Source organism: Pseudopipra pipra, chromosome 1 (genome assembly GCF_036250125.1).
Source record: "Pseudopipra pipra isolate bDixPip1 chromosome 1, bDixPip1.hap1, whole genome shotgun sequence".
Lineage (NCBI taxonomy): Eukaryota > Metazoa > Chordata > Aves > Passeriformes > Pipridae > Pseudopipra > Pseudopipra pipra.
In genome coordinates this window covers 120961132-120988779 of record NC_087549.1, presented here as the reverse complement: position 1 = coordinate 120988779, position 27648 = coordinate 120961132, and the positions used below count along the sequence as shown (strand labels likewise).

General features: G+C 41.7%; 1 protein-coding gene across 1 annotated transcript in view; it reads right to left on the bottom strand.

Moving 5' to 3' along the window:
• The window catches only part of JAZF1 (JAZF zinc finger 1), a 191989-nt gene extending 174550 nt beyond the window's left edge, over positions 1 to 17439 (bottom strand). The window contains exon 1 of the mRNA XM_064674260.1: positions 17109 to 17439. Coding sequence (XP_064530330.1) covers positions 17109 to 17223 — 115 coding nt within the window. The 5' untranslated portion in view covers positions 17224 to 17439. The remainder of the gene's footprint in view (positions 1 to 17108) is intronic.
• Positions 17440 to 27648: the final 10209 nt, after the last annotated feature.

Sequence of the window (27648 nt, the reverse complement as noted above, 5' to 3'; positions counted from 1 at the left end):
TTTTCTACAATCTCAGCCTCACCATTACTAATGTTTTATTCATCAATTCCTTCTTGCAGTTTTTCTTCTTAGGCAAAGACAACCTGGCAGCACCACATTTTTGGTACTCCAAGTCAAATATAATCCCAGATCATTAAAAAAAAGAGATAATGTACTCCTCAGACTCTAGTAAGAGAGCCAGAAACAGCACCTTATCACCCATTGAGGATGTCCATCTCTCCCTCACCCTCCTAGGGTTATTTCTGGCACTGTGTCCTGGACCAAGCACACACAATGGAAGCACAATCCCATCGCTTCACAGAAGAAAAGACAGAGAGAGAGGGGGGTTTACCTTTGCTGACCTCTAACTCACAGCCATTTTTGCACTCCTCTGAGAACCCATCATCTCTCTTGAAATTGTGCATCTCTGCCTTCAGCACTTTCGTGCCTACTTTGCCAGTCTCAGGAGTTTTACTCACTGCATACAATTCTGTGCTGGTCCTCACAGTGCTGATGTGCTTTAAGTTCTCTGTCATACTCTTCGTGTCTTTCGGGGTATGGCTTTTTAATTTTTTTTTTCAAGCCAGGTTCAAATACTCCTAATGCACATCTTACAGCAGTTATCAGTGTAAAAAAGTCAATGATTTATTGCCAAATTCATGGACCCACAAGTAAGAACATATAAGAGAGTCATCAAGTCCTACTATAGTCAGATGACACATAGTAAAGTTGTTCAATGTTTGCCACATCAAAAGCTCTACCCACATAAACTTTAGAATAGGAAAATTAAAAAAGAAAGGAAAACATCAAAAAGAAAGAAATACAAAAATACAAAATTGAAAAGACAGCAAGAAATAAATAGAGTAACTAATAAAAATAACAAATCTTTAAAGCACTTAATAAACCTTGGATTCAGAAATGATCTCACAGACACTGCTCTGAAATTAAAGTTCACAGACACAACGCAAAGCTTAGAAGTTAAAATAGATGGCTGCTGGGATAAATATCTATGGCTCAGCTCAACTGCCCACACATTTGGCCCATTTAAGATTTTATCTTTCACAACCAAGGAGATAGTTATAAACCTGAGATAGCTATCAAAGCCTCAGCAGCATGATTTTTGTGATAGAGAAAAATAATGTCAAGAGTATAGTTATTGTAAGCATCTGCTAAAAAATAATTAAAAGGCCATCAGAAATAAAAGGTATTTAGCTACTCTCTCTAGAGTAAAACCCATTGTGAATTCTGTGATCTTGCCTCCTTGAAAGGGAAATTGCACTTTCAGTTTCCTACACAAAACAAAACCAAAACATCTATTTATATGTAGACAAAGGAACTATATTTATGTATAGACTTATTTAGGAGCCTAGGTCTTCTGATAGGCTCATGGGATCTTTGCAACAGAGAAATTATCCATGCTTCATCCAAAAGTGTGAGGGATCATCCAGAAGTTTTGCTTTTGAGAGGGGCAAATTACCTTTTTATGTCCTCAGTGCACAAATCCTTCCTGCCCACACACCTACCTAGCATCTCGCAACAATTCCTGTAAGGAGGAGAAGATCCACACCTGCCAGCAGCCCAGGACTGGTTTTACCTCTCTGGTTTGGTTCTCCTCCATGGTTTGCTAAGCCATCGAATCCTTGAACTTCTAAATGGAAATAACACATTGCCAAATACTAATCTTTATTATTGCAATCAACCAATTAAACTATAATTCTACCATTGTTATCCACCAACACCTTTCCTGCTTAAGTGCAAGGCATGTTTACATCATTACTGAGGAGCTCAAACATCTTCTTTCACAATAAGGTATTCTCTTCCTCCACCCACCTAAACCAAGGTGAATGGTCATGAATCAGACCAGTATCTGGAACAACATTTTCGCTTCTAAAGCGATATGGACAGATGCAGAAAAGCCAAGAATTACTATCTTCACCAGTTTTAAGGTTGGTTGAAAGATTTTGCAAAAAAAACCCAACCAAGCAAAAAAACCTTCCACATACCCAAATGCAACACCACCAGGCAAAGCTGGCATTTTATTTCCTTTTCTTTTACAATATCACTGCTGAAGTGAAAAGTTTGAGATCTGTTACACCAAGTGAAATAGCCATGAAGGAGGAAATCAGATGGCAAAACAAGTAACACAAATCTTATAAAACCCCAGACCTATTAGCACTGTGTAGATAAAAGTAGTTTTGATTTTATTCCAATCTGCTTTGTAAAGGGCCTTTCCCTTACCCCACTAAACAGAATCTGCACCAGTAATGCTGGTTCACAGTTACACAGAGACAAAAACATGCAAATTCCACTTCTACACTCTATTTAATTAACAGATTCATCTCTTTTGTAGTCCATATATACACAGAAAAGCGTTGGCTACTGCTCACAGACAATGATTTATCTGTTCACCTGTAGTCAGCTAAAGTAGTGGGAAATAGCAAATAAAAATACAGGACTCCAAATCCAGGATCAACTAACTTTAAAGCTGGGTGCAGAAAAGAAATTATGGAAGTTGGACACAATGCAGAAATCGCTATCTAGTGGTAAGGCATTGTTGTTTTTATAACTCATTTTTGGCACCTACCTTCCCTTCTTTGGGAACACTGTGTACATGCTGAAAAGGAGAAGTTAATCCCGACACCTTGTATTCACAGCTATCTATGGAGTGCAGTGCTGGTAACCCACACTCAGGAAACACGGAACACTGCTTTCATTTTCCTATAACCAATTCAAAATAGTAGCACCATTAAGCTGACACCAAAAGTATACATCATCAGAAAAAGATTGTATTTGAAAACCTTACTTCTCATCAGAAGACCTCTGGATATGCTGCTCCCTCAAAACTGGAACTGATAAAAATCAGCCAACCACATACACACACTCACTCAGCATGAGAGTTGTAGATCACAAAACGCGTAAAAACTTGTTCCTTCTCAGGAAATGCCCACAATCGATCCTCGGATTCAAGCCCAAATGTTAAAATACCACAAAATACCACTGTGCCATTTATCTAATTCTTTAAACTGCAAACATCAGTGCGATTATCTGAGCACTTGAAAACGACCGACGAACACGCACTTAGCAGCGTATCTCATTACTACTACATTTTTGTGGCAGGCAGACATACAGATGTTTCTCTGTTCTCCTCCAACCAAGATACCTGCTAAGTCTGCATCTTCCCAAGCCAGCCAGTGTGTTATTCAAGCCATTCTCATAAGGTCACATCATCATTACAACACATCCTAAGCGACAGAAATAAAATTACATCCAAACAAGTTCCTACTATATTAACAAGTCCATCAAATCACTAGAAATGCAATGTTCTTAAACATGTGCTCCAGCACAGAAACAGGTCCGTGCTCTCCTCTACGCCATCTCGAGAAACAGCAGCCAAGAAGGAAGGATGTAGCTGCCTCTACTCAGATCTACCTCTTGCAACCATGTCTTCTCTTCCTCAGGTCATCAGGTGGGGAGAATAGCCAAGATCAGTTTAGCCTGTAAAAGTACTACAGATTAGTACCATCGATCAGTTTTGTTTAACTAAACCATACACTTCAATATTAAAAAGCACCCAGGACCAAAATGAGACACCACGAATAACCTTTCAGTTTCAGCACTTCCTAAATATCAACCGCCCTACAAAAGAATTTTACGCTAATTATGTGAAAACTAGGGTACGTTGTCATCTCCCAAATCACTAGTTCTCCTCTCTCAAAGTAAAAAAACCTGTGTATCCACAGTCAAAGTCCTACAAACAGAGCAATGTAACCGTTGTGCTTTGCCTTGGGATGGACGGCTTCACAACCAGAGGCACCAAACAGGGCCTGTGTCTCAGCATCAGCTGGTATCTCTTGCCCATATGATGGCTCGCCCTGAGATATCATACAGGCAAGCTTTGTTTCATGGAACTCACATGGACAGATGCTCAATCAGAAGTATGTTCTGCCCAGGTAAACTCGTACTGCTTAGGACATGATTACTCACTAGCTCTTTTGTTTGTAGGAATCCTCTTCCACATCCCACTGCACAGCCATGACACCGCATCAACTAGTAGAGAGCAAGGAGATGGGAGGACTGTGAGACTTCAGCTCTATCTACCTAATAATCAACAACATTTGATACTCCACTGCAAGGACACCAACAGAGAAAGCAGACCTCTTTTGCCGTGGTCTAAGATGCTTTGGGGCTCAAAATATATAACATGGAGTAGTTCAACTTGATGCATTCTTTTCAGATGGGGGACAGGCAATTTGCTGTCTCAGATACTTGTGTAATGGAAGTCTGTCTTGGAAAGGAATCCAAATCAGGTTTGTATCAACCCAAATACAAGTGTGAAACCTTCTGATAATGGTCTTCATGCTTACGTTCTGCTCTTCATAAAATGTCAGGGGGAAAAAAACCACAAACCAAATCCAAACCAATAATCTTGCTTTCTTGAGTGCTTGTTATCAACCCTGCCTCCTGGATTCTAAAAATTGCCATCATGCAAGATGTTCAGTTGCTTAACTACAGAGGTTCAAAAGTAGAAATGGGCATCAATGGGCTCACAGTGAGGAAATGAGCAACAAGTCAGGAATGGAGGTCCACAAAAACAGACTGCCTCCCAGATAAGCTATTATTAAGTCTGTTCTACCAAGCCACCTGCCCATGACAAGGTAGAAAGCAACCAAAGGCTACCCGGAAGGAAAGGCTTTTATTATCTTGAAAAGAGATCTGTTCTACTGTGGAACCACTAGAAAGACAAAGGGGAAAAAAATAAAAATAAATAAAGCAAAAAATCAGTTCTGCCACAACAGCAACAAAACAATGTTTGTTTAGGACGGATGGCCACTAGCCCAGCATTTAATGAATTCAAGGACTCCAAACAGGATGGCTTTAGAACTGACTTTAAGAGAAAGCCTACTGGATTCTTGGAAGAACAAGAAGAGGATATGTCATATTTGAGAAGGACATTGCTTACTTCTCCAGGAGTGCTTCAGCGCACATAGTAACAATTGAGTGCTTCGAACTCAGCCCTTCAGATTGAGCATTCAATTCTCAGTATCCTCACCAGTAAAGCTAAGCAGAAAAATTCAAATCTCAGATATGTAAAATTCTGCTTCAAAATGAAAATATGGAGGGGACTTATCCACATCCAGATCGTTAATGATACTCTTAAGGAGCACAGTCTACATAAAATGAGTTAAAAATTAGCACCATGACAGGTCACCTGCAGAGGAGGGAAATTCAAAAGAGGTATTGAGGCAACTTGAAAAGGTAGCTACAATAAGCAAGAGAAATGATCTGTTATGAGGAGGTGTTTAGTAGTATGAACAAGAGAGGTTTTCAGGATAAATTAGATAAGGACTTTGCAGGCAGTGAACTAAGCATACTTATGACATCCATTAAGAGCTCTGAATCTCATCAAGTACATGCCTCAAGCAGACTGCCTGAATGAACCCAAGCATCCAACCCTTAAGTGAGTCAGGAGAGACTGGCCTGTATACTTGCTCCAGAATTAGAGATGTGTCTGACTAGCAAGCAAAAAAAATGTTTCTATTCTGTCCAGCTTATGAGACTCAAAAATCCCAACCAAGACCTCATTAAGAAAGCAGACTTCTTTGTTTTTCACAAACTCCTTTTCTTCCTTGCTTCAATTTCACATTTCTTGTTTCAATTTCACCTTTCTTCATCTTTACTCCTTGCTACACTCTGCTTCTTTGTTTTGTCAGAAAGGCACCTTCTCTGCTGATATGGTTAATGTACTAACACAGAGGCCTGAACAACACAAGTACAGTATAACCTACTATTATGTCTGTGTTCAGTGTCCTGTTCCTAAGCCACACCTGCTCTACAGAGCACCAAAAATAAATTAGAACAACCAGCATTGACAAGAAAAGAAGGCTTCCAGACTTTACAGGATGAAGCGGTTCAGTGGTTCCAGCACAGAAAAGCAGCAGCAGCAGCCGTGATAGAAAGGCTCCAATCAACCACTCATCTGTGGAGCAACAGGAGAAGAGAACAGAATGAACAGTCAGAAGGGTCAGCAGCAGGTGAGCACACACACCGGATGGAGATTTCTAATTTTTTTTTTTAAGCAGTAACAGAACAGAAGGCAATTTCTGATTTCGCTAAAAAGCCTAAACCAGGTACCCACCAACTCTATACAGAATGCACGTGTAACATCTTCCTTACTATGCAAAGGATAAACCACTCTGAGGCATCAAGAACCACAGTCTGTGGTCTGCATGTATGTGTAACAGAATGCTTTGCTAAGCATAACTTCTTATCAAAAGCTAAACACTACTGGAACAGAGTTTCCTCTATGGACAGTAACACTGAGTTATAGAATTTATAATCCCTTTCCTTCAACCACCAGTCAGGGCTTGGCAGATTAAAAAAAAAAAGGTGATGAGAGGGGTTGAATTTTCCTCATTTAGTAAGCAAAGCTAGGACAGAACAGAAGAAAGATGTAAAGGTCCAACTTTATTCCACAGGTCAACACAGACAAGAAAAAAATTTAATTTCACCCCCTGGTTTGTATGATGTTTTTTCAGTCATGAAAGGATTACTAATCCCACACAAGTGTCTTCCCAAACTACATATACTGGAAGGTTTGGGTTTTTATTTCATACCTCTGCAATTTACTATCTAGGGTTAATTTGCCAAAACTGAACTAGTATGTGGGCTGTTCCTAACCTCCTCTCTTCAGTTCTCACTTCTTATCCTAACGACCTGCAGCTCTGCAGGCCTCTGAAAGAAACATTTACTTTGTCTTCAATTACAATTAATATTTAAAAATTACACAAGCAGAAAAGTTAGCATGAATTATTGTTCCTAATTATTGATATAACAAGTAGAATGGCATACCTTAACTGCAAAAAAAATTTAAATTATTACATCACACAAGTTAACAAGACTTTCCAGAAAACCATATACTCAATTTCATGCCATGGTTCTAGCCACACAACACCACTAGAGATTATAAGCATGGTTTTAATGTTTATGCACACCTGCTACTACAGAACAAGCATTCCTTCATTTCCAGAACACTTGGTGGTAGTAAGCAATCCTGTGGCTGGAACACTTGTGTCATTAGCAAGAATAGAAAGGTTCATTAACTGCACACCCACCAGATTTCTGAGGTCAGTGGCATAACATAGAATTAGGGTGACAGTGCTACAGGAACTACACTTTCTATTTAAAAAAGGAAGAAAGGAAAAAGTAAGACTGCCATTGAGAAAAAAATGCAGGTATCAATTAACCCAATGTATCTCCAGAGCATTAATTAAGCTTATAAATCAATATTCATTTTCATTATATTTGTTTCAATATTTGAAACGCATTTGAGCCGTACATACAGCTCAGGTATAGGAGGAACAGATATAGAATTTCTTGCCCATCTCTTTCTCTTCTAACTCAGAGATATGAAAATTGCTGCAGAAGTAAAATTCATCAGGTAAAATCTACTCAAAGGATTTTTTTTTTTAATTTCATTAAAATCCAACTGCTTAATATTAAAATACAAGAATGCAACCAAAAATATCCATAGAAGGTAACAGCAACAAATACCTTTTCCCCATCCTATGCATCCAATTATTGTTGCATACCTGAAGAAGCTCTTCGTATTTACCCTGGCTCTGGAAGCAGGTTGAGCAAGCCACTAAAACTCCCTGGCATATAACCACGTTCCATCTCACAGTGTCCAACACAGACTATCTCACCTCTCAGTCTGGTCTAAAGAGAGCCCTGGGTAACTGCCCCAAGGTAACTGTCAGCAAAGACTGGGTATTTGCTTTGTTCTGATGGCAGGCTCCTCACAATCGCACAAGAAAATCTGCCAGAAAGAAAGGGGTTATTCTGGATAGATGAAACAAGAACAATACGTAAGGTACAGGCAGCTAACTCTCTGGGTAGCTCTCACAGGACAGAGACCAAAATCTGGAACCCCTGCCAAATACGGCTGCCGAAGATAAAGCGTGAGGACTGATACGGCTACAGTGTCAGCATTCCCATCTATATGAGAGTATTCAGTCAATTTATGAGACTTTCTGAGGTAGAAGGAAAATACAGTTACTACCAATGGTAGGACTGTGTGGAAAGAGTCCTACAGCACAGCTAGAAAGTCTCTCTAAAGTACACAAAGTGCTTACAATAAGCCTGGGAAAATGAAGACTCCCTAGCATAGTCTCTATATGAGTGGTTAACTATTATTTTATGCATCTTACTTGAGATCTTAACAACTCTCACATCACCCAGTTAACACAGTACAACCATCAATGATATCTGCAAGGTAGCAGACACTCCACAGCAAGTCATAGAAGCTGCAATACTCTTCCAACAGACTGCTACAAAACCACGTAAACTTCCAGGGTTTCCCTAAAATTTTGTCACCAGATTTACTTGTATCAATGTCAATTTTTTGATTTGAAGACAAAGGAAATAAGGGCAGACCTCAGTAAATTGGTATGCAGCTTTCACCTGCCAGCAGGTAAGCATCTGAAGTCTTCATGAAGCCTTTAAATTAATTTTCAGGTCACATCCATAGCACTAATACACACGCACATTGATGAAGATACACAGCAGAATTACATCAAAATAAATTACTGAAATAATTAAATAGTGTTGTTTTCTTCACTTAATGTCCATAAGGGGCTGAGTTCACATTCATGTATCCATGGCAGTCTCATATAGCAGTGAAACTGGATCTCTTGCATCTTAAATGCCTGTTTCTGGGTTATGGCTTCTATTGGGATAATTCTGAGAAAGTAAGATAGTGGCTACATTACATATGGTTGAAGAAAGAGGTGATACTTTACATCCATTTCTCCTTTCCACAGCACACTTTGGTATTTAGCAGTTCAACTTTTATTCACAGAATATTTACTATTGGTCAAAATATGTTGGGAAAAAATTTAATTTCTATAAGAAACAGAAACATTTGCAGCTTACTCAAGTTTGACAAAGTAGTCAGGGCAGGTATTTCAGAAGTGTCCAAATATTTTCTAAAACTAAAAAAACATTTTGTTGGAGCAGTTTCAGCAATGCCAATATTTCAAAATTAAACTACTCAGCTTTTCATAAAAAACTCTTAACAAATGAGATAGCCTTTATTAGCACACAGTGAAATCTTCCTCAAAATCAGAAGAAATGTATCAAAATTCATCCACAATTAAATTCTAATCTCTTTGGCCATAGGGAACCGAGCACCTCGGCTTCAAAATTCCATTCAATTCTTTTCCTTAAAATGATACATTTCCTCTTCTATGTCTACCACATCCTTTGTAAAACAAAGTCAATTCAGTCTTTAATGAATTATAGTATCTGAAGTGAGATGGCACAGTAGTAATGTACCCATCCTGTGCACTCGCCGGAGACACAAAGAGCACTACGGTGTCATCAGCATCTCAGGTGAAGAAATCCTTTCATCTTTTTTATCAGGGCACAAAATAAAGAAGGAGCCTCGTAAGAATTCAGGGAATTCAAATATTAGTAGCAAAGAAAAAACATGAAACCACAAACTGGAATATTTCTTCTATTCTACAGCTCTAAATATTGGTCCAGCACCTCATAACTAAAGTATAATAAACTATATGTACTTCCTCAAAGTATTTCCAAGTCTCAAGATAGAATTAGACACCAAAAAAAGGAATTGGTTGTTTAATTTTTATTGTGAAGTTATTCACTGAGACGGTCCTTTAAAAGCAAGGACTCTTTTTTGTTAAACACAGTTGATTATCAAATCAATTCTCTAATTGATGCCACTTCAAATTAACATGAAAAATCTTTGTCTCTGCCTTTCTCAAAGTGTACACAGTAGCTATCTTCTTAAATGGTTATAATCCAAATTCTGAATTACTGGTGCTTACTGGAGATAAATAAAATTAATTCATAGTGAAAAACAGCTTTTTCGAGAAAAAGAATTAAAAATAAAGAAAAAATTGCACTTTAAGGAGCAATGAAGTGTACACTGGAAGCAGCAGGCCTCTAGTGCTTGTTTCTTTTGCATTAAAGTATTCTGCAGCTTGACACCAAATATTTCTGATTACTTGCTTGTATTTGCATTATATTCTATAAGAGGAAGGAATGTTGGGTAAGATTTTCTCACATTGAACAGATGTTTCTTCATCTTCTAGCATCACCTCTTTCTCAAATTATTTTTTACTATACAATTATTATTTTTTATTATACAATATTACATTCCCCAAGTAATTATGAAGTGAAAAAAGATAATTCGACTGGCAGCCACTTGATTGTTTTACGATTCTCATACGGACTACAGGTTGGCTATGAAAACGTGCTCTGAAGGCCTGAAGAGGAGACATGATAACCACTATAAATTTGACCCTAAAGGTAAGTATGTGCTATGCAAGTGAAGTGTAATGCTACTTCTACAAGTTATCTAATGTTTCTTCAGGTTTTCATTTTCCAACTCTTGTGTAGATCTGCTGGCACACAAGAAGAGCAGTACCTGCCATAGGTAGGGACATAGCCCTGCAACAAGCCTCACCCAAAGCCAACCCAGTGGGCAGAAAAAAAAGGAAAGATCCCTACTGGCTTTATGTGAGAACTTCAATCTTAAAAAAGAAAAATCAGTTTGCAGCATGTTCACAGATGTTTGTTTTCAGCCCTTTCTTCGTAGAAAACATAGCACTGAAGCTTTACACAATTAAAACACTATGTTTTAGCCTCCATGTACTTGGTAACCTCAAAACAAGAACAAATTTCATGTCACAGGAGTATCAAAAATTATGTTTTAGTCAAAGTTTAACAGCAATTCCATTTTCCCTCCATACAATTAATATATTCTAGAATTTGTTGCAAGTGTTGCATTTACATTTTATCACAATTTAAATTCAAACCCAAAGAGCAAAAGAAACCAGACTTGTAAGTACAAAATAATCAAAGACTCTGCTCTGCTCAAGATTATATGTGGGGAGAAAAAAGTTCTGATTAGAACTTTTAGTCAAAAAAGACTGATAGAAAAGCCTTCCTGAAACAGAAGGGCCTTCCTCCCCACACCAACTTACAAAGCGAATAACCAACATCCTTGGAAAATAGATCCTTCCACCTCTCTGTGAAATGCATTTTCAATAAGTAACAAAAATTACAGCTGTAGAAGTACTGGGCCAAGGATGAACTTCAGATAAGTGTATCCATAAATGTAGAAAGTTGTTTCTCAAGAACAATAATTAGCACTCTTGCTGAGGTAAATACACATAATTTTTCACTTATTTTGCAAGGACACACATTCATGCACATTACTGGCAACTGTGTACAGGTCTGTCCTCTGATTTCCAGATGCTGATCAGAGCATTCCATGTACCTAGTTGCCACATCACTCTTGGTGTAAAAAGCCTCAGGCTAAGATCTACCACCTTTCAAAACAGCCAATCTCTGCTCCAAATGTTAAATTATATATTGAGCAAATGCTAAGAGAGAGTTACATGATGGTAACCACTCAAATGACGTTCACACTCTTCTGAAGAGCTCAGCTTTAGCAAACAAAATCTGTCATACAGATTTAAGTTTTCCAGGCCTTCCATAACTGCTGGTGTGTAGCCTCTCATCCTCATTTTTAGCAACATACAACGGTTGCATCTTCTTATGCTTGTTTTATACAACATGCTGTGGGCTCCCATATAGAAGCTGTCATCTCTGTCACTTTATCCAAGATACTGGTGGAAGTCTAGGTAACACAGGAGAGGGGAGCAAAGCACACGTTTTAGAAATAGCAAATGCCATTTTTGCATGTGCTCCCAGCCTACTCGTAATTCAACACCTTTTACTATCCAAGTGAAGACACTGCACAACTGTTATTAGCATTTCTAAAAAATATTGAAAGGGACAACTTTAAGCAATCTGCATGTATTCAGTCAATGGATTATTCAACTACTGGAGCTCTTTGCTGTGGAATCTGGCCCCATGACTGCATAATATTAAATAAGAATTGAAGTCACTAAAGGCAGCAGATGTCAAAGCCACTACCAGACATGGAATTTCATAGCCTCTTTCCCCCTCCATATGACCTGAACTTTCCAGATGGGTAGTATTTTATATGCAAGATTTTAGTCTGTCTTCTGCAATTTTTTTTTTTTTACAGAGGAAGTTTTATTTTTCTTGCTAATCCTACCACTCAGGAAAGTAGCTGCCTCTGCTCTCACAGCAAGTACTGTTATGTTGCAGGAACCATTCTAGTACTTGGGAATCACCTGAATTTGATGAAAAGCATCATAACTCCTAGTTCTGAGGGCAATACTACACAAATACCCCTCTGAAAGATATCCAACACCAGAACTTCTTATAAAGCTATGACGAAATGTTCAGCGACAGTCAATCACCTTAGTTTGTGCAATCGCTGTATAAGCAGAAAGTCTTTTTTCTTCCCTTCCAGTTGTTCTAGCATTTTCAGTGCAGTACAACTAACAAACTCTACTTCCGCTGAAGTAAGAGTGTCCTCAAATTTATCTTTTATATCTCTTCATATTCACTCTTCCACCTCTTCTAGCCCACCACCACATCTTTGGACGCTCATTTCATCCACATCCATTTCCTCAATGCTTGATGAGTCTCGGGAAAAGCAAGACTGCTCACATGAGCCACAGAGCTACACAGGTGTGTATGGCACGTCAGTACTTACAATGAACTAAGTGAACACATAGTGGTTCATACAAGCAACAACCTCATCTGACTTAAAAATATTTAACTATAAATACAAAGCAAAAATTAAAATGAATAAATGGATATTGTCAAAAGTTGATGAAGAAATTCAGTAAAAATATTGTCTCTTCAACATCAGAGTAAACCTTGTATTAGCAACTAAGGAGCTACCTGACCTGCCACTCTAAAGGGTGCAGTTCAACTACAGACAGACTGAGGGAGAAACAAAATGGGGGGAGGGGGGAGAAAGATTTGCCCCACTCCCCCCCCCCCAAAAAAAACCCCCAAACCAAACAACCCACACCGAAGTGTGTGACTCTCTGGACTTCCTGGACTTCTATGACGAGCTGAAAGTGCCCCAGAAGACTTAAATGTATTTTCAGAAACACTCTGTGGAACTAGAGGCGTTGGTCTTAACATTATTGCTGAAGACACTACAGGACAGCAGAAATACAATGAAATTTGCCATGTTGCCACAACTAATTAAGTATTCAGTAGTTTGGAATTGGTGGGTTTGGGGTTTTTTTTGCTCTTCTCTTGGCAGTACTCTAGGGAATTGACTGGTTTTGGTCTATTCCATTCAACAGTGTTGAATTTGCAAATTATAGTAAATTTGGCCTTTTGCTGCCAGACTAGATATCAAAAAAGTCAACGAAACTACCTGCAAGGGATCAGAGCAGACAAAACCAAGAGGCAGGGAGATGGCCAAGCAAGGCAGACCAAAAGCCCCCCTTCTCAGCACAGTTGCAGAGAAGGTAATACCATTTCAGGTTGCTTGGACAACATGCTGGTAGAAAAAGTTGACAGAGAAGCATTTACATATCAGCAATTTTAAATCAATGTCCACTTCCAGCTGTGAGCCACAGAAAATGTGAATACACCACTTGGTAGTATTGCTACAGACTACAGAACATAGTCTCATTGCAGAGGATACCAGTAGGGCCTGCCATACGAAACACTCCAGAGCTGTGCTCCTGAGCTAGTCCAGTTCTTCACAAGTCTTTAACCTATAAATGCAAAACCCAGAAAGCAGCTGATATGCTGATGGGCACCACCTCAGAGCTGATATATTTCATCCAGAAGCCACCAGGATATATGCATTAATGCTTTTTCAAGTAACTGGTAATTTATCAGTTGGGCATAAGATGTAGGTGAAAAAACTCCACACCACTGTCAACTTAATTATTTCATGTGATTATTCATTATTATGAACTAAGAAAGCAACTGCAGAATCAGTCAGAAACCAATCATATTCTGTCTCCAGAATGTCACAGCAGTGTTTCACAGAATGGATGAGGCTGGAAGAAACCACAGTGGGTCATCTGGTCCAACTTCCCTGCTCAAGCAGGGTCATCCTAGAGCACATGGTACAGGATTGCATCCAGATGGCTCTTGAACACCTCCAGTGAGGGAGACTCCACAACCCCTCTGGGCAATCTGCACAGTCACCTGCACAGTAAAGAAGTTCTTCTTCATATTCCGGTGGAACTTCTTGTGCATAAGTTTCTGCCCATTGCCTCTTGTCCTATTTCCTTATACTAAGTTGAGCTTTATTTGCAAGGTTGATCCGAAAAAAAGATCCTTGAAAAGGGTTCATTCTGACTTTTTCAGAAACACAGTTCAGCTCTGAAAAACAACCACACTCCCACCAGTGCTCCACTACTGATGTGAACGATTAACCCATCCCATGAAACGTGGCAAAGCAGCAGCACTGCAGCAGCCAGACCAGCTAGAGCTCCTGCCATACACGCCTCCCCACACACAGCTGTTTGCAGCATCAAGTTTGTTATCTGCACTGTAACACCATCTGCCCAGCAATCATCCACTTCAGTTTAAACTAATAATGGAATATAACTCAATCAAGTTTTCTTCATTCCTGCAGCACACACAGAATGCCCAAAGCAATCTATTTTTATATGGCATGTTACTCTTTGCTCTATATGCCAAAAAATACAGTCAATTTTTAAAGCAACAAATTTCAGCGCACATTTCTAGGCCTGTATGACAATAAAAACTGGATGCTGTTTGCATCATCTCACTGAGAAAGTAATTCCAACATAAGCTCCTATTCGGACATTTACTTCTTCATTTCCCAGTGGCCTTCAGAAAGGTTAGTCACCTTTTGGCTGAGCACTTAGCTGGTGAGTTTTCATAGATTATCATCCTCCAGGCTGTGCTAGGAGTTCCTCGCACAGACCAAAACACAGACTTGAGCCATCATGTACGAACTGGGATCCACACTGGGTGTCACAGTTTCAACTCTACTGATTTTTGTCAGTGTTTGACACAGGTAACATAACATCGTTGCATCTTGTATTCACAAGCAGGTCAAGTGCAACGGGTTGTCACGTGGAAGTGAAACATTAGAAATCAAGCAAAGGAACCTTATGTCTTTCCTCACCATTTTGTACTCAAATCAGCTGCATATGTGTAACAACGTATGTGCAAAGTCTCAGTTGTGTGTCCTGCAAGTCTTGGCAAATGACACACTCTATTAAATGTGCATGTGTGCAGTCCGTAATACTTCAACTCTGAGATAAAGGAAAAACTAATGGATACTGGCTATAGAATTAAATATGAAATTATAAAAAAATTACAGTATTTCAGCATAAAGCTCTCTTCTCTGTGGAGAAGTCTCAGATCACTGATCAGGTATCAAGCAGCAATGCACAGACCACATGGGCAGGACTGTATCTTTTCTAACACCCTGTGGGCTGTGGCACCTAAGGGCTGATAATCCCTCGAGGGATGCACAAGATGACTTATGAACTTTCATTTTGGCGAACTGTTTCCCCTAAGCTTTTCTGGTATAATGTGATGCATGGTATAGGAAAAGCTAAGAATCTGAGATTAAAAAAAACCCAACAACATTACAATGGTATGCCTGCACCATGTCAAGTCATAAATTACAGAGTTTTACGGTATGTGGTTTTGCTACCTCATATAAGGAATCGTGATAATTACGAGAACCACACCTTTCATCTCACTGACCTGTAATGCTAGATTAATGTAACGTTACACTCACAATTTCAGCTTGAGTGATTTTTTTCAGGTTTTCAGGCAGGCTTATTAAAACTTAATAAACTGAAGTGCACGCTAGCTTCATCGTTTTGTAGCAGCAATTTGTTTCCTCATACTTCTAGTGAAACACGTGAGTCTCTGGCCCCTGGGTACTTAAAACTTCTGTATTTTTCCCTCTGGTTTTAAAACTTTGCCTGCTTCAAAGGACTAGTTCGGGTTTTTTTGACAGTTTAAGCGTCGTATTTTACTAGCAAAAAAAGAAAGTCGGGAAGCTCCAGAGAGGAAGCAAGCAGCCCAGCAGCCAAGGCAGCACACCTGCCGAGGCCGGGGAGGGAAGGTGCGGAGCGGCGGCAGCGCCGTGTCCGGCTGGGAACGAGATGCTGTGCCGGCAGACCCTGCGCTCCAGCACGCCTGAGGCCCGGCCGGGTGCAGGCAGGCCGGTCCCGCCGGAGGTGGGAGAGGGAAAGTTGGCGCCCGCGGCTGGCCGGGAGCCGCACCGCCCCCTCCTCCCCCGGGCACCGCCCGCGCTGCCGAGGGGCGGCCCCGCCGGCCCTGCGCACGCTCCCGCTCGCCGCCCATGAGGCGCCCGCGCCGGGAAGGCACTGACGAGTCATCGCCCCGCCGCGTCCCCGCCCCCGCGGCCCTGGCGGGACGGGAGGCCGAAGGGAGCGGGGGGCGGCGGGGGTAGCCCGCAGGTGATGCTCCGGCGCGGCGCTGACCGGCCCGCCCTCCGCGGCCTGGACTCTGCGGCTCAGGGCAGCGGGTCCCGCCCGGCGCAGCCACCTTCGCCTGCCTCCCGCCCACCCGGCGCCGGGGGCTGCGCCGGCCCCGCCGCCGGGCGCTCCCTCCACGCCCACCGCGCCGCCGGCCCCGCGCTCCCGCACGCCGGTGCCTCCGCCGGGAGGCGCCTCCCGCGCTGCGGCGGCCGGAGCGCGACCCGTGCTCCCCGCCACACCTAGCAACAGCGCTGACAGGACGCAGTGGCGGCGGCGGGAGGAGGAGGAGGAGGAGGAAGCGGAATGGCTGCCGCGGCGGCGGCTCCCTCCCTCCCCGGAGCCCTGACAGCCAGCGCCGGGGCGGAAGCAGCAGGCGGCGTGCTGTGCCCGTCCTCCTCCCTCCTCCTCCACCGCCGCCTCCTCCTCCGGGCTCCTGCGCTCCCTCCTGCCAATGCAAACTAACTCCCCCTCGCCAGGGCCGGCGGGCTGCACGCCTCCCCCGCACCCACCCATGCCGCCGCGCCGCACGCCGCCGCCTCCCCAAGGAGCGCTCCACGTCGTCTGCAGGACCCGCTCCTGCCACTCCTCACCCACCGCCCGCCGACCTCCCTCCCCCGGCGGCCGCCGCCGCCGCGCCCCGGCTGCCGCTGCACCTTGTGCCCCCCGCCCCGCACCGCCCCGCCGCCGCACACGCGGCCCCCGCACCCCCCGCCTGCCCTGCCCTGCCCCGGCCGCGGCCCCGCGGGCACTCACCGATGTGGTTGTCCTCGATGTGCTCGATGAGCTCTGCCAGGGTTGGGAAGTGGAGCCCGCAGCCCCCGAACCTGCAGGCGTTGGAGAAGAAGGAGGCGGCGGCGATGCCTGTCATGGTGTTACATCGAGATCCCCCTGCGGTGCCTGCTCTGCCAGGGCCGGCGGCGGCAGGGCGGGGAGAGGCGGGGGCAAGGGGGGAACGGGACGGAGAGAGAGAGATGGGGAGCGAGAGAGAGGGAGGGTGGGGGTGGGGAGGAGGAGGTGGCGGCGGCAGCAGCAGCAGCAGCGTCGGGAGCGGCGGAGGGGAGGGACGGGCTGGGTGGGGGGAGATGAGGCAGCCGCAGCTGGGAGGAGGGACCAGCGCGGCTCTGTAACAGCTGTGCTGCCCCGGCGGCGGCCGCCGCCGGCGGGAGGAGCAGGGCACCCGCGCCGCCCTCCGCCGCCGGGGGACACCCGCGCCGCCGAGTCCGGCACCGCGCGGGGCCGGGGGGGAGCAGAGATAACTTTCCCCTTCAGCCTCTCGCAGGCGGCGGCTGGGCCGGGGGCTGCTCCTGCGAGGGGAGGGGAGGGGAGGGGAGGGGAGGTGAGATGAGATGCTCCGGGGTAGGTGCTGCGGCCGGGAAGGTGGCGCCCGCCCCAAGGGGCTCTCCCGGCCGCCGGGAGTTGGCTCCTAACGCCGTCGTCACCTCCACCGTCCCGGGGGGAAACAACCAGCCCTCGCCGAGGTCGCCAAACTGAGGGGCAGTCGCTCCTTCTCCGAGGTGGGCCGAGGCCGCCAGACCCAACCTTCACCTGCCCGGCGACAAGCCGGAGGCCCCGGGCACCTGCTCGGGGTACTGGGGTCTCCCTGCCGCCTGGTGAGCTGCGGCCCCCCTTCCTCCTGAGCTGCCCGTCACGGATCCCCGGGCCGGATCGTTCCCGCTTTCGCCGCCCGATGAGGCGGGTCAGGGATGTGAGGCTGCGGCCCTGGTTGGGGGGGGAAAGTTAAGCAAGAGTTGCATACACCTCGCTCCTACATCCTATTTTGACTTTTTGTCTCCAGAAAGCTATTCAGCAGAGAGGCTGACTGATTAATTGATTTTAATGAAGGTCTCCCTAGGCTCAAATTCACAGACAGCTTTATTTAAAATTAAAAGGAAAAAAATTGCTCATCAGGAAGGCTCTCTCTTTTTCTTCCCCAATTCTGTTTTATAATAATCTTTTTTTCCCCATATTTATACAATTCTACACTATTATTAATATTTTTGAGCAAAAGTATGGCAAAAAAAATCCACCTCAGTATCTGCATGAGACTCTGAATTGGTCAGATACAAGTGGTTCCCCTGATCCCACTGACGGATAGGAGTCCCAGGCTGTTCTCATCCGTGGGAAATCAACTGTGTGCACAAGAACAAGCCTAGCTCTTGCCTGTCTTGTTACCTGTATTGCAGGTGGGGATGTTCCTAGCATTGCTGAGGGAGCCAAAGAACAACAAATCCTAAAAATGTAGTAGAATGGTTAGTGAATAGAAAGGTGAGTATTTGCCCATTTGCTTAAAGCATGAAAAGTCTTGAAGCTAGTTCCTGGTGTCCCGTATATGAGAGAACCCGTTGTTTATGTTGAGAAAACAAGCTTTATCTTGCAGTTTATTTTAGTCATTTTCTTACATGTTCACTTTAATATTTTTCTGATGTTTTGCCCTCGTCCAATTGTATTTTTCCACTCCTTCTGGTTTACATCAAAGAAAACAAAGCGAGCACAAAACCTACTTTCCAGAAAAATACCATGCGAAGAAGACTTCTCTTACATCAACACCCAGAGCTGGAGTTGGTAAATGGAGTTTGCATAGCCATGAGATGCTGAAACACAGAATTATAACAGTATTGTAGATTTTACACTTCAAAAAAGAATGGTAATATGGACACATAATAGTCCACAACATGTTTTCAAGGTTCACTGCGACCTCCAGTTTAGAGGGTTGGGGAACTGCTGCTGTTAGGCATTTTGTGAAAATATCTAATTCTTTTGAATAATATGGAGGTACATCTGTCATTTGGTTTACCTGTTTCAAACATAGCTGCTTTGCAGGTTACTATTCCTCCAATTTCTCCACGGCGTTTCTGATGTTATCAAAGGAACTTGCTCACTGTGGGTTGACTCAGCAAAGAAGGAGTTGTTCCTACTTAAGACCGTAATTCTGGAAACTCATGCCACACAAGCTGCTGTCGTGAATAGTACCACAAAATCAGGTATGTGCAAGTGCCCATGTTATCAAGACATAAAGCAACAAATAGTAAGTGTGGAAGAGGAGTAAAATGGTAAGACAGGCATCTTCCCTAATAAATTGTAATTTTAAGACTAATTTGTGGAGTCAAATATGTAGGCCGCCTTAAACCTATAGAGGTTTTAGTAAGCATGAATCTTCAACATCGTTAACAAAATAGGGATTGTAGATTTTACTTTTTTGTTTGATTACGAGTAGGAATCATCATAATTCAAGTAGAAAAGTTCTAAGGCAGGAAATCAAGCTTAATCAGAATGAATAATAAAGATAAGAATTTCATGTGGCTAATTTATGAAGGTCAATAGATTTGTCAAGATCTTTGTCAAGATGTCTGTTAGGAAACAAAACTGTGATGGACATTGGGTTGTTATCAATAACTTTTAATAGCTGTTAACAAAGAGCACTGCTCACTTACAAAGAAATGAAAGTAGGTTTGTAGCTGGCAAGTAATAAACAGTCATTGTTAACCACCTGCTAGTAATAGACAATGTAATGATTGCTTTTTGATGTGTGAACTTGTCCAGTTAGCTGCAGGTCTCTTTTCATTAGCTGTTTGCTAAATTCTCAGGATTTTTGAGAGCCTTTGAGCTAGGGAGAGCACTTAACTCTTGCAGCAGTCAAGAAGAGCTGAAAAGCCAGGACTTATTGGTATTACATAGAGTAAGGATTCAGGTCAGTATCTTTTGATGCAGTTACACCTCCTACTCTGTAGGGCCTGTTTTTGTATGTATTCAACTTTGATGGCTTTAGTTAGGATAGTTTTAGCACTTCTACTTTTTTTCCTATGATTTAAGCACTTGGAACACTCTCACTGTTCTTCCATAGAGTCAGGAGGGTTTTCTTCCCAACATAGTTAAGAGATTTCTGCCCCTGGTTTTGGTGTCCAGGCTCATGACAGATGGGCAGGTCCAGTAAAGAATGCCCCAAAATTAACTCTTCTCATGCCTGGCTCACTGTTGTTGTCGTGTTACTCTCTGTGTTACAGACAAAATACATTATGTTCTGATAATAAGTGGTGTTTGTAGAAAGATCACACACTCTTCCTCATGTACTTGTTCTTTTCTCTAGCATCTGGGAAATGGAGTAATTTTATCAAACTTCTTGTCAGTATTTTAACCAATCCGATATATTTTGAAGTTCTTTATTATGAATGATCACAATGTGACAAGTGTTGTTCCTCGGGGGTCAGTGTTTAACCAGCACTGTTTAACATCTTTGTTGGCAACATGGACAGTGGGATTGGAGCCCCTTCAGCAAGTTTGTCAATGACACGCTGGGGAAAAGGGACACCATCCAGAGGGACCCTGACAGGCTTGAGAGGTGGCCCTGTGCAAACCCCATGAAGCTCAACAAGGCTAAGTGCAAAGTTCTTCATGTGGGTCAGTGAAATCCCAAGCACAAGCACAGGCCGGGGAGAGATTGGATTGTGAACAGCCCTGCAGAGGAGGACTTGAGCGTTTTGATGGATGAGAAACCTGACATGATTTGGCAACGTGTGCTTGTGGCCCAGAAGGCCACCTGTATCTTGCGCTGCATCCTGGGTGGGCAGCAGGTCAAGGGAGGTGATTCTGCCCCTCTACTATGCTCTTCTGAGACCTCACCAGAATACTGCATCCACCTCTGGAGTCCCCAACATAAGAAGAATGTTGACCTGTTGGACCGAGTGCAGAAAAGGTCCACAAAGTTGATCAGAGGACTGGAACTCCTTTCCTATAAAGATGGGCTAAGAGAGTGGGGCTGTTCAGCCTGGACAAGAGAAGGCTCTGGGAACACCCTATAGCACCTTCCAGTGGCTAAAGTGGGGCCTATAAAAAGGCTGGAGAAGGAATTTTGGCCAGGGCATGTAGTGATAGGAGAAGGAGTGATGGCTTTAAACTGAAGAGGGTAGGTTTAGATTAGACATTGGAAGAAATTCTTTACTGTAAGGGTGGTGAGACACTGGCACAGGTCTCACAGAAAAGCTGTGGATGCCCCATCCCTGGAAGTGTTGAAGGCCAGGTTAGATGGGGCTTTGAGCAACCTGGTCTCAGGGAAGGTGTCCCTGCCTGTGACAGGAGGGTTGGAATTAGGTGATCTTTAAGGTTCCTTCCAACCCAAACCATTCTATTATTCTATGAGCATTTTGTTATTCAAGCTTTACTAGGACAGAGAACTAGAGTATCCATGTGACAAACTACCAAAGTGCTCAGAAGTTGCCCTGTCATTTTGTTCTGTGGGAGAAATAAATGGAAGTTAGGCCCAAGTGATTTGTCAAGCCACAGCTAATTGCTGAGTAGATCTATTTCAGAGGTGATAATAGCTACTGTAAAGGATACTTCATATAAATAGAACTGAGAAAAGGCTCAAATGACTGGTGGGCCCTGTTTTATTTGTTTTTGAAGAAGTTATTTTGAAGGCCCCTAATACTCTTAGCTCAACAATCATTTCATCTTAGGCAGACTGTCAGGCACAACTGAGGGCAGGACTGTAGGTGAGAAGGATGTGCTGCTGATGGCTGGTTACCTGTGTAGATTTCTAATTCATCTGATTACCTGCTTAAAAATGCATATGTTAGGACTACATCTTTTCTTCACTAACTTAATGTATTTCTGCCTCATTTTGAGTCCATTTTGATAAAGTAAGAAACATGTTTAGAGTACTTTTAATTCAGTTCTTCCTTAAACTGATGTTTTGTGGTCTAGGATCCCTTATATTCTTGGATAGTCTGGTTCTTAGACCCTTTTCAATGCCTTTTGACTGCTGGTCTTCCTAATAACTAATTTTTACTAATAACTCAGTAGTTGGACTGTGATAATTAACTGCTATAACTGCAGGGCCTTATCTGTGGATAGGTTGCTACCAGCCACTCATACTGTTCTGGATTCCCAAAAGCCAATTTTCCTGTCTGGAAGGCTAGAGGTCTAATTTGAAAAATTTGGTAGTCGCTACCGTTGACAGCTTTGAGGGTGATAAGACTTTTATTGAAGACAACACCCCTCTGTCAAATACTGAGGAAAAGCCAGTGCTTTCTTCAGTCTTATTTAAAACCCAGTTTAAGTACTTGTTTTCAGCTGCATTTATAATAGTGGAGCATTACTGGGAAGACTGTTATGACTCTTGCACAAGGACAACACAAATCTGTGAAACTTGTAAAAATGATAGTCTTTTAATATTACATGTTCTGGTTTTTACACTAATGAAGTCATACTTGAAAATATCTACTTAAAGAAAAATAAGTCAAGGGTAATCAGATATTACAAAGCAATGTTTGGCCTCATGTTCCCCTAAAAATCTTACTGATTCATTCTTCAATAACAATTTTAATAATTTAATTTCTGCTTGCCTCTGCATACTGGCCATATCAGAAATGTCCCACAATTTGGGAGGATTTTATAACAGAGACATATCACTGCCACAGAGTAATTGTACAAGTAAAACATATTTATGCAATTTGTGTCACGAGAATCCTATTTTTAATTTATACTACTGAATTAGTTTTCTCTTGGCAGTGCATTGTATAGCTTCAGGGTGCAATGGAAAAACAAAATGTTAAGCTGGGAAAATACTGTATTCCCCACTAGTTCCAGATGCCCCAAAACAATAGAGAAAAATTCTGTTTAGCTGAACTTTCTGAAAGACTTCAAATTTTCAGAGGACAAAGCTTCAGACAAACAGGAGCTCAAAGCTACCTCTGTATTTCCAGTTACCTGTAGTCCAGAAAAAAGAAAATTTTCTTGTTTTGTTTTGACTACTTTAGGAAATTTGGAGCTAATGTGATGTAGCATAAACCATTATTACGGTGTTAGTCTGCCTTGGAATTATAAAATGCAAACTATTTCAGTGGTCTCTTGTAAGAACCCACAATTACATAGGTGTTGAATAACCTACTCTATTCTTACTATGGATTTCAGTGGAAGACTTTGCTAAAAGCTTTTATGTTGTTTCACTCAGACAATCGGGGATAATTATCATGTACATTTTAAAATAACTGACTGGAAAAGTAACATGATTTTTTAAAGTTTGTCTCATTGAAAGGCAAACTTGTTCTTTAATGAAGGTTAATGGTATAGAGTGCAATTTTCATTTTAACAGGTTTTACAGCACCTCAAAAATACAGAAATCTGTAATTCTGAAATTTTTGCCTTTTCCACTTTTATTTCCTAAATTGACTTCCCAGCTTGTAACCAGATTTCATGGCATCTGCTGACATAGCAATTTGTGAAGTCAATTAAAAAAGGCAAATTCATTCCAAAGTATATTGAAATTATAGTATCATTTTCACAAAAAAAAAAAAAAAGAAAAAGGTCCTAAATTAGAATGAACACTTCCTAGCATTCTTTGTTTGGAGTAGAAGTGCATGACAAAATATAGATGTCAAACTGTCTTATCCTCTCACCCTGAAGATCATTTGGGATTCTGTAGTTACAGGGTGACTTAAAGCGAATATAAGGCAACTCTAACTTACATCAGTGATCAGGATTGCATAGACATGGGACCCAAATCCCACATGGTTTTGTGTCGTCTCATGTCTTCCTTCCTATTCACCTATTCCTCTGCCCTAAATCAAAATTTACTTAGGAAAATCCGGGTCCTTCATTTCTGGATGTCCCAGTCATAGGGAGCTGTGTATCTTAGAGCCTGCAAATTCAGAACAGACTCTCTTCTGTTTAGCCTGAGAATTCCCCATTTAAAAAGTTCTTCGCTGAGCCAAGAATACCGGTGACAGGGAGAATTCTGCATTGAGGCATAGATGCCAGCAAAAATCCACTTGCTAGATCATATGTAGGGTCGGAGAACCCCCAATTTCAAACAGGCAGTTACTTGGGGAATGTTCCCTGTTCTTACAAGAAGTGCTTTTTTTCTCATTCTTAAGTTAGGTGAGGGAAAAGAAGGCTTTGACATAAAGTTAACTTGCAGCTCTGGGGATGCATTGCAGTCTCAAAGAAAAGAAAATCAGGTAACTTTAACGGGAGGCTTAGCAATCATTAACTGTGGAGCATCATATAATTGGAAAGGAGATTCAGACTTCAGAATAATCCTCATTTGCAAACGAAAGAAACCTCCACCCTAGTAAACTTCTCAAATGATCTTCTTTGGGGAATTGTCAGAAGCTGAGATGCAAGAATATTGCAAATCAGTTGCTATCACCACTGAGGGTGGTATGTCTCATAAACATATGCTTATTGTGACAGCTTAAATCAGAGAGACAAATAATGTGCCTGTCATCATCACATGGATCATGAGGAGTGAATATGGCCACTGCAGTTCTGAAAAAAACCCAGGAGGACATCAGCTACTGAAAATTTAGGTAGTTCTCTAGTAAGAGCTGAGGACCTATGAGTATTCTCTGCCCTTCGCTGAGCAGATTGCTACATGTAGTTTACATGGAATCACCTGTTCAAATCCACAAATACATTCTACCATTGGAAGTAGCTATTAAATAGGAATAAAAGAAGCAAAATCTATGGAATATTAACATGGAATATTAAAATTGTGCTGTGCAAAAAATCTGAAACTTGCTGGTGAATAGTATGGTAATTAGAAAAATAAAAAGGAAGTGGGAGAAAATATGTGAACAGTCCTCTAAAAAAACATGGGAAAGATGGTCAAGGATGAGGGTTTAACACTTTCACAAAGACAGTATTTGCTGTCTGCTGTCCTATGCAAGGGATGCAATTCCATATCATATAAAATATGAATATTCACTGGAGAAAAGTGCCAAGCAGACCCAAAGCCTCCATTGTTTCCTGCAGAAGAATGCATAATTGGGAAGGCTTCAAGGACTCTTCTGATACCTTTCAATGTATATTACATCATAAATCTTACATTAAAAAAAAAAATCAAAAGAAAAAAAAGTCAGTCTGTTTTTACAACATTTATCCTTTCCCTCATCTGGATAACAGTGTATAAGTGTTGGAATCTGTGAGATACATAACTACTTGAAACACACACTCATTTGTGTATACTCTGACTTGCGTACACACACTGACTTCAGTGCGATTGTAGGTATTTAGCACTTTGGAGAATTTTGTCTGTAAACAGCTGCAGAAGCTCCTGCTTTACATAAACAAAAAACTAGTCATCATAGTGCAGCAAGTCACGGGTCTCTTTCTAAATAAACAAACAAAAGCGCCTGTGCATAATGCAGTATTTGGAAACAAACTTGGATGTTACTGACTCTTCAGAACATTTTCTGATTTAGATATTTCATATGAAACAAAAGAAGCTAACATGCTTCTACGTTAGATGCCAGGAACATCTTGTGAGGAAAGATGTGAAATAAAAGAGGATAGATTTGAGGTATTTTGATAAAGTATTATAAAGCACTGGTAGAATGTTGAAGTGTCTTACTTCTTATTTCAAGCTTTTATATCTGCATCCTGAAAATTCACCATATTTCAACCTAAACAAATTACTGACTGTCCAGAACCAATTTTTTCAAACTACACTCTATAAAAGTAAAAAAAACATGTTCCATGCAGATAGAGGTACTTAATCTTGCAGAAGAAGGAAGAAAATAAGCAAAACCATATCCTAAACCCTACTCATTTTTGGGTTCTTTACTACAAACTTTTAATGGAAATGTATCTTTGTAATAGTGTCCATGTACCTACAGATAACAATCCTGATGTTTTCAGTTATTTTCCTACTTCTGTGTTTATACTGTAACTAGACCATGGCCAGCCCTCCCAAAAGTATCAAAGGACATAGTGAAACAAGAATCCTTATCCCTGCTTTTCTCCTGTCCGTGAACAAAACAGAACAGATTATTTCTAACAGCTCACTCACTTCTTTGTGCTCTTGTTTGGAGTTCAGATTACTTATGCTTAATTCATTGTGTCTGTGAATCCATCGTCCACTATATAATTTGAACGCCCAAAATTGTACCAGAAAAAAAAGATTTGGGGAGTTTAATAAGCGGAAAACTTGCTTAGCTTTTTTTCTGAAAGAAGATCAGAAATGCATGCATGTGATGATTTTTTCTGTTCTACATCTATTTTTAATACTTCATTTTATATAGTTTTGGGGTATACACATGTGTGACTAAAGAGTAGAATTAGAGGCTTCTTATGTGTTTAACAGACATGCCTCCTTGTGATGACAGTAAAAATATATTCAAGCACTGGCAGATTCACACTTTGTCTTCAGTTGGTTTGAGTAGCACATTTCCAGCTTAGCTGTATCTTGAGAAGTTACATTTTCACCTTGTGTTGTCTTGGAAGTACACAGAAATATAATCTCTTGAATTGTAAACCTGAAATGATTCTTTGATATACAAACATAGAAAAAATATGATTTAATTTAGAACTCTTAGTAGGTAACAATAGTTTCTTTCCATCTCCTCATTGGATTAGTAGTCAGATGTTCCTGGTTAGTCTTTGTTTTGGTAATTCCTTTGTCCTTTGAGCTTCATCACAATAATTTTTATATGCATAAAGTTAGATTTTTAAACTTGGTGTATTAGGCAGATTAGAAGGTCTCTTTCTGCTGAAGTAAACTCTTACAGAGGCACAAAAGTTTTTGGAGCTTTCATTTGGGTTAGGATTTCAGAGAAAAGACTATATCAGACTATGCATTGTGGAACTCTGGCCATACCCTAACTTCCACACCACAGGTGTTCCACTATGATTTAGGCCCTGATCATAGAAAGGCGATGAATTCCTTCCCTTTGTCCCTTAACAAACCGCAGCTGAAGTCAGAGGGGTTCCACACCTATGTGCATTTACATGAAGTTCACAGCTAGTTTGCAGTGCCAACATTTTCTGAGTACAGTTCTGCTGTCAGATCTGCAGTGTCAAACTTAACAAGATTGGCAGTGGGGAATTTATGATTCACTTTGTTTTGGTTTTGTTCTGATTTTCTTTTGTTTCTGCTGTCTGGGAAAGCAGGAGCCAAATCCTTTTTCCTCCCTCCTCTTGGATGTTGGTTTGTTTGATAAACAGATTCAAAGGACTATTAGTACTCAGGCAATACCCTCGATTCTTCAGTGTGTGTCTTGTGCACCTTTGATGCTAAACAACAGCAATGATGATGGCTTGACTTGACTCTTGAGAGCCTGATTTCCTTGGTGAAGAGCCCTGAGAAGGGTCTGCATGCTATATTCCCCCACCTCCCAGCAACATACCTGGGAGAGAAAAGAATGATCTCTGGAGGACCTCAGGAGGCTAGTGTAGGTGATAGTGTTTCTCTAGCTGCTGTAAATGAGTTGTCTTAATAGGCCAAGTCAAACCCAGAAAATAGCACAGGTCTACAAGAAATGAAGACAGTTTGGTCAAGTGGAAGAAATTGGCTTTTATT